General features: G+C 34.9%; 2 protein-coding genes across 2 annotated transcripts; one reads left to right on the forward strand and one right to left on the reverse strand.

The window, feature by feature from the left end:
* Positions 1-3,278: 3,278 nt before the first annotated feature.
* Positions 3,279-3,826, forward strand: LOC113238528 (telomere length and silencing protein 1 homolog; the record flags this gene model as incomplete). Its single annotated transcript, XM_026475353.1, has 1 exon — positions 3,279-3,826. A coding segment is annotated over one exon (488 nt), but the record flags the coding sequence as incomplete, so codon positions are not given.
* A 2,379-nt stretch (positions 3,827-6,205) lies between these two features.
* LOC113238529 lies at positions 6,206-6,793 on the reverse strand. Its single transcript, XM_026475355.1, has one exon. It carries the CDS (start codon positions 6,791-6,793, stop codon positions 6,206-6,208), a length of 588 nt encoding a protein of 195 aa, XP_026331140.1.
* Between the last annotated feature and the right edge of the window lie 1,007 nt (positions 6,794-7,800).

The raw sequence follows: 7,800 nt of genomic DNA on the forward strand, positions 1-7,800 counted from the left end.
TTCTACTATAGTGTTGGCACCACCAGTACAACTTTGATAGCTTATTATATGTCTTTCTTTTCGTAACTCAAGCGAAATATTTTATATTAAAATATTTTATTTTCTTAAAAGGGGAGCATTCTTAAGCGATTTTTTAATCTATTTTAACAGTTATTTTCTTTAATGTTTGCTTATGGCATTTTCGGTTTTAGGTTTCGAATATGGCACTTATTTCTAAATCCAAGATGGCGGGCGCGATTTTTCGAATAATGGCAAGTTGGGTATCGTTTTCGAGATGTTTGGGAATGTTCAATACAAATATGGGACTCATTTCTAAATCCAAGATGGCAAACACGACAGTTCAAACAAAAGCAATATTCGTAATGAGCACCCCCAAATACCTCGAAAACGATACCCAACTTGCCATTATTTGAAAAATCGTGCCCGCCATTTTGGATTTACAAATAGTGCCATATTCACATTGATCATCCCCAAATACCTCGTCAATGATACCCACATAGCATTTTTTTGAAAAAATCGTGTCCGCCATCTTGGATTTAGAAATGAGTGCCATATTCGTCATGAGCACCCCCAAGTACCTCGAAAATGATACCCATATTGCATTTATTTGAAAACTCGTGTCCGCCATCTTGGATTTAGAAATGAGTGCCATATTCGTAATGAGCATCCCCAAATACCTCGAAAAGGATACCCATATAGCATATTTTGAAAAATCGTGTCCGCCATCTTGGATTTACAAATAAGTGCTATATTCGTTTTTCATCGACAAAACCGAGCACATCTGTAGGCACCTGATCGACAATGTCGGGCAAATCTGTAGGCACCTTTAACTTAATGATGAGTTAAGCAAGATACAATTTCCCCACTTTTGAGGGAAATGTTATTCCATGGCATCATTATTTGTATATTTGTGTGCGTGCCGACGAGCGTAGTTACAAGTTGCTTACGCCTACATGAATTTGGTTTTTGCCTCACTTGTGACAGTTCGTTTGATATGAAACTATCCTTCTATGCGTTATTATTCTAAGCATATACATATGTATATGCAAACATAATATTCAGTATTATCCTGTCTTTTTTGCAATTCTAGAAAAAAAATTTTAGTTTTTTTAAAAGACAGCATTTTTAGAGTTACTGAGTGGAGAGGGTTGTGATGGTGAGACCTCCTTGCATATCGTCATCCCACCTTTTTATTTAAATTTCTTATTTTATTCTCACACTCGTATTTAAATTCAAATTTTGAATTGTCCCATTGTTTTGCCTCGCATTCTGATTTTGTTTCGTTCCATCGTCACTCCCTGCCCGATTGCGGCAGAGAAGACATCTTCTTGTAATTTTTTTTGAACCGTTTACCATTTTACTAAAAATCTCTTGTAGTATGCATTTTTAGCATATTTTAGTTAAATCGTAAGTATTGTTAAAACCTCAATAAATAAATACTAATACAACTGGATTTGTTACCACTAGTTCTTTACCCGTTTGGACTTTCAACTGTAACATACTAAACAACATATATGGAGGCTGCGGAGGTTACTACTTCATTCCATCCAACAGGACATAATGCCACCAGCAGCCCTATTGCGGGGTATATTGTTTCAGCGCTTCGTGGAAGCATAACGGAAACTGCCACAAAACACTGAAATGTCGTGTCTGGGGCAAATTAAACGGGAAGCCGTTCTTTTGTGGCATGGGAAAAATTTAGTTTGTCAAAAAGATATGAAGGATTTTGTGTTCTAATTATTCCAAAAAGAAGGCAAGGAAAATGAAGTGTACGACGAGATGTCATGTTCAGTAGATTATTACGATTGAGATAGGGCGAAATATGGCAACGAGGAGGAATCACGAAACAGTAGCGGGCACATGCATTTTGGACTCGTTGTATAAGAGTCTTAGTCCTAGCCAGCAAACGGTCGCCAATTACGGTGTCGGCGTAATTAAGCTTTGATAAAATTAGGGCTTTACATAGATGGGCCCGCACATCTACACTAAAATATTAACGGACACGGTATAAAACCCTCAGTCTATAAAAACAGTTACTCACTATATCCATGACATGTTTTTCAAATCTTAGATCACTATCCAATACAACAACCAAGTTACGCGACTCCGTATCCTTGTAAACATACAGTATATTAAGTAGATAGAAATAGAAATGATAAAGATGAAAATAAATTACCCCATATACTTGATGCGTAAAATAGAATATTTTTCCATAGAGTTGACGCCATAGAATCAATAAATAGAACTGGCTATTGCGTGACATGCTTCAGTAGGAGTGCATACATCTCGATTTCTTTTGTTTTGAGCTTTGTATGAATGGTTTTGGAGTTATTACTAAAATTTTGTGTTGTTGCTGTTGATTTTATGCTTTATTGTTGACTTTGATTGGTTACTGTAGATTTTTTATTTACTGTGTAGTTATTTAGTAACTTAACATAATAATTGAATTCTTCTTATTTTGTTTATTATTTGTCCTTAAATTATTATCCCTAAAACAATATTATTTGTCCTTAAATTATTGTCCCTAAATCAATTCTCTCTATGTTACAAATTATCTCATTAAAGATATGTTAATTGACTTTTTTTCCTTTTGGTTTGACGTCACTATGTCGCTAGAAACTTCAAATTTCAAACGTCACCATACCCGTTTTACATGAAATTAATTATAGTGTCCTTAAACCTGAAGCCGGGTATCAATGGCGGCTGTAACTGTTGCGTGTTATGTTACCAAAAGTCATAGTGTGTATGTAGTTTGCGAGCTTGGGCGAGCAGAACGCATGCGTTTCGTAATGCGCCGACGATAACCATATATTCATTGTAGCGATTGAAGACTGTTCAACGTACGCACTGGAATCTCGGTATTGTATCTTTCATGGTACAGTTACAGCTCGCTAATGAGTATTCAGTCTTATATTTAATCGTTTTAGGATATGACAATTTGGGGTTAGAATGTAAACTAAGTGACAGGACACGTAAGGAATTTTTTTTCACAAGTTTCATTTCTAATGAAAATGTCACAAATGTCAATGTTATATTGCATCTCCAGGGGTGGCCACATTTTATTTTTCAGTCTTCAGAGTATTTCCTCTTCTTCTCATTTAAGAGCTAGCCTCGTGTCGTTGGAGTAATCTCCAATCATCTCTTTTTAGCGCTTTAGCCTTGATTTCCTGACACGATATTAACTTTTTCCTTTATCTGATCTAAATAAATTTCCTCTATGCTCCCTTACATACAACTCTGGAATATCTGTTCAGTAATATTTATTAATTTTGTTGCAGAAGGGAAAAAGGAAGCCTCAGGAGTGGCAGATCATAATGATAGTTTGAAATATTTATCCCCTGAAGAAGCTGCATTACTTTCTCTCCCTGAACACCTCCGGGTTTCTTCCACACACCGATCTGAAGAGATGTTATCTAACCAAATGTTAAGTGGCATACCTGAGGTTGACTTGGGCATAGATGCTAAAATTAAAAACATAGAAGCTACAGAAGAAGCTAAAATGAAACTTTTATGGGAGAGACAAAACAAAAAAGATGGTCCTTCACAGTTTGTACCTACTAACATGGCTGTAAACTTTGTCCAACACAATAGATTCAATATGGACAACGATTCTAAAAAAAGAAAAGTAGAGAAACCTGAAGTTGCAAAGACTGAAACTAATGTTATAGATGAAAATGTTGAAAAGATAGTGAAAAAGGCAAAAGGAGAAAGAGCAACTGATGATTACCATTACGAAAAGTTTAAAAAACAGTTTAGGCGATATTAATTTCTGTGTTAGATCAGGTGTGGTTGAAACAGCAAATATGTTGTGTGTTGTCTTCATCCATATTGGAATAAGGTCAATTTATTTGTTTTAAGTAAAGCTATTAGTTTAAAAAATATTATAAGTATTTGAAACAAACTGTTCACTGATTTCTGCAAATTTTTCTTCAACTTGTGTCTTGTCATCATCTTACATCTAATTTGGTTGTATATAATATGTATTTAGTTTTTTTTGTGCTATTTTTACTCTATGGCTAATCTGCAGCTATTTTAACTTCACATTTCTGCACTTGGTGTGAATAAAGGATAGTTGCACTGATGTTCTCATAGGTAAAATTAGTATTGATATATTTGGTTATCAGTTGGTAATTGAGAGTGCTGAAATATTTAACAAAATTGCTAGTGATATAATAACCAATTCATTGAAAATTAATACTTTAGTGTATAGGGATAAATTTGAGACGGGTCAACAAGGGCTACCTTAACCGTTGTCTCTACTGGAAAATGATCCTTGAAGATTATCGAGTTCTTAGGTTTTTGCAATTGTTATACATTTTTTTTTCGGATCGAAATCGCGCGGTCACATGGTGTAAGGAGATTGTCCATGAATTTTAAAGGTATTCCGATTGGCATTCACAGATTTTGAGAAAATGATATAGTCGGCTGACTATATATATGGCAAATAAAGGCAATTCTATTTCTGGTGTGTGACCAACTGAGGTAAGAGTACTAAAAATGTCAAAAATAGCAAGATAATTGTACCATATAATTTCATACGGACATTTAATAATTAATGGAAAGGAAACAAACATACTGGCAACGTATTGTGTATTTTCTACACGAAAAGAAAAATAACCATGGTAGTAAGTGCTAAAGTTGATTGCCTCGATGGATGTATTAATTCGCTCTTCTATAAAGAGCAAGTAGCGGCTGAAATTTTACTCAGATTGATTCTATTGAAAATTGCAAGTGCAACTTTCAATTCTTGAATACAGTTGTATTTTTTTACAAAACATATTTCTTTACGTTCTTCCAAAGAAAAAATCAGGGGTGTCAGATGATCAGATGGCCACCTCGCAGTCTTTTTTTAATTTGTTCAAAAGCGCTGGTTTAAATTTAAACATATTCGGTGGCTTTCGTGTGGTTGTGCACAAAAAAGGGAAACTTTCCGGCTCTCGCTGAGTGGCATTTCTCATTTTGTATTTATATTATAGTGCGCGCGGAACTAGCTGGCCGCGCCTTAGGTAGGGACAGGGGTGAGGGGGCGGGTTGCTTGCTGCTCGCAACGCACATGAGATTAGACAGTGACGACCAATCTCGAGATATCGTGAACAATAATTGTTCAGTTATTGAAAAGAAAAAATTAAAGCCAATTGAACTTTTACAAGTTTATATTATACCTATCTAATTAATTGCAATGTACAGTCGGCAGCACATCAGGCCGCCACAAACTGTCAGATTTCCTCAATTGATTTTCAACTTAAAGTCCAGGGAATAGAGTATAAAATTGATTGGATAAATTTGACATTTATGTATTGATGGACTTGCTGTTGTCCGTACATTACAATTAAAAGTAAAATAAACCAAAAACAAATTAAATGAAATTCTTCCGACATATTTGAATCATTTATGAAATTATTATTAATTAATTATAGTCGTCACAAAATAATAGATCATATTTGACACATGTCATCGCAACGTAAATAGTGATGTGAACTGCAATATCGGTAACCAGTTTAAACGATTCTCACGAGAAATCGATTAAAAATTTTAGGAGTTTGTAATCGTTTAGGTTATTTTTCTGTTCATTGCTTTTCAGTTCTAGATATATCAATCAACATTTATTTAAACGTTATACAGTTTAATAGAAATAATAAGTAAGTATTTTAAGTGAGCACAACGGCAACCTGTACTTGTTGTTGTATTGTAGTTATACATTAGCATAGTTCACGAGGATAACCTGTACGTAAATAACAAAATTCTGAAGTAAAACAAAAGACCTCCTTATTGGAATTTTTTATTTATCAACGTCATCGGAAGATGAACCAAAACCATCTGTTGAGCTAGTTTCACCAGTCCATATAATTAACTCGTTTTCAATTAAATTATCAATATTAACATCTCTGTCAAAATCTTCTTTTATTAGTTTTCTAGTTTTTTCCACCACCTTTCTCCAGTCTTCCTTTGTTACTTTAGTACATGCTTCCTTTAATAAAGTCATCATTTTTTTTGTGGAGAACGGTGGCTTAGTATTATTACGTCCTGCGTAGCCTGTAAAAAAAAAACACTGTTGTAAAATAGTAATGTTCCTTCACAGTGATATTACAAATTCGAAAGTTTATATGTTACCTCTTTACATTTGTACTTTATTAAAATATGCTACTAGTACAAAATAAGTCTTAATATATACGAATTTAAAATAACAGTATTAAATGCAAAAATATTAACCTTTAATTTGAGCCCAAATCAACTCAATAGCATTGTATTGACAGTGGTACGGCGGTGTCCTTATAATTTTATGTCCATGCTCAAGTGCCAATTCATCAATTTCATACCTAAGTTTTGTAGGTCTATGCTCTCGCACTAATCTTAACAATTCCACTTTCAATAGCTCCATGTCAGCTTCGACACCATTCCTCTGTAGCCATGCCACCAAATCAGCCTTTTTATTTGCCTGAGTCGGCGCTCGATCTATTTGAACCGAATGATACGATGCATTGTCCATAATTATTGTACATTGTTCGGGGAGGTTCTGAAGTAAAGTTTTAAACCACTCTTTAAATTTGTTTGCGTCCATTTCTTCGTGATATTCTTTTGTACTTTTTGATTCAAATGCTAGTAAAGCATTATTAACGAAACCTCCCCCGGCTGATCCAGCATGGCAAATTATGAGGCGACCACCTTTTCCCATTGGCACTTTCGAGCTGGATGCTTTAGTGTCGTCGGTCCATGATTGTGGTACTGTGTGGTTTGAGTTCAACCAAGTCTCATCGATAAACACAACATTATCCCAATTTGTAATTTTATTCATTTCTCTCAAAAATGAAACTCTTTGTAATATTAAATCATGTCTTTCCATCATAATATTTCTTTTGTCAGACTTCTTGTATTTAAAACCAATTTTTTTCAAAATTGTAATCAGTGAGGTAGCACTCCCAGTAAATAAGCCAAGCTCTCGAAGTGATACCAACAATTTACTCACAGTAGGGTACTCGTGTCTAGTATAATATGTATAAACATGGTTACGAATAGCGTCTGCATCGAACGTGTCGATACCTGTTACAGGCTTGCTTTTCTTCCTCTTTCTAGGCGTATGTAATACGTTTTCTTGAGAGCCGGAAGGCCCATATTTTTCTTGTATGATGGTGTGTACCGTTCTTTTGCCGATTCCAAGTGCACTTGCGACGCGATTTTGCACTTGTGTCACTGGTAATAGAGGTCCACCATTAAGTGACTCCCTTTCGAAATAGTCGTGTAATTTCACAACCAGTTCGCGAGTCTGGCTATTTAAAGCACGTCCTCTTTTCGACATGTTGAAAAAGAGTTCACACAGAATCAAGTCCAAAATATCCAAGCCAAGGTCAACGAGATTGAAAATAGAAGTAGTCCAAAAGCACAGCCGAGTCACAAGAAAAAACACCACGAATAACCAAGCGTACAGTCAACTTCCAAGACGGCGAAAGACTGCGCGGGCGCCGATGCAGAGTGACGCTAAATCGACATCAGTGTTGCCGTTTCAGAATTTGCGATAAAGAAAAGGAAATACAAATCTGACTTTACGGTTCTGTCTACTATAAATACTAGTATACTCAGTCTAATTTTGTAAGCACTTTAAAATTTTTGTTTTTGTAATTAAATAAGTCATTTTTTTAAGTGAAACCGATTTGACTCGATGATAGTCGGCGCGTATTGGTTACAACATTATTATTAAAAAGAATTATTTCTTTGTAGACTGAAGATGTAACTGTTTATAAGACGTTTCGGAGTAACCCAAAATTGGATTTTATTTTGGAATTCCTGCGAAAATAATACTTGAAA

Source organism: Hyposmocoma kahamanoa, unplaced genomic scaffold (genome assembly GCF_003589595.1).
Source record: "Hyposmocoma kahamanoa isolate Upper Pololo Valley unplaced genomic scaffold, ASM358959v1 96489, whole genome shotgun sequence".
In the NCBI taxonomy this organism is placed as follows: domain Eukaryota; kingdom Metazoa; phylum Arthropoda; class Insecta; order Lepidoptera; family Cosmopterigidae; genus Hyposmocoma; species Hyposmocoma kahamanoa.

Coding starts and splice junctions, on each gene's coding strand:
- LOC113238529 (XM_026475355.1), bottom strand. CDS start 6,793: ATGAATAAAATTACAAATTGGGATAATGTTGTGTTTATCGATGAGACT.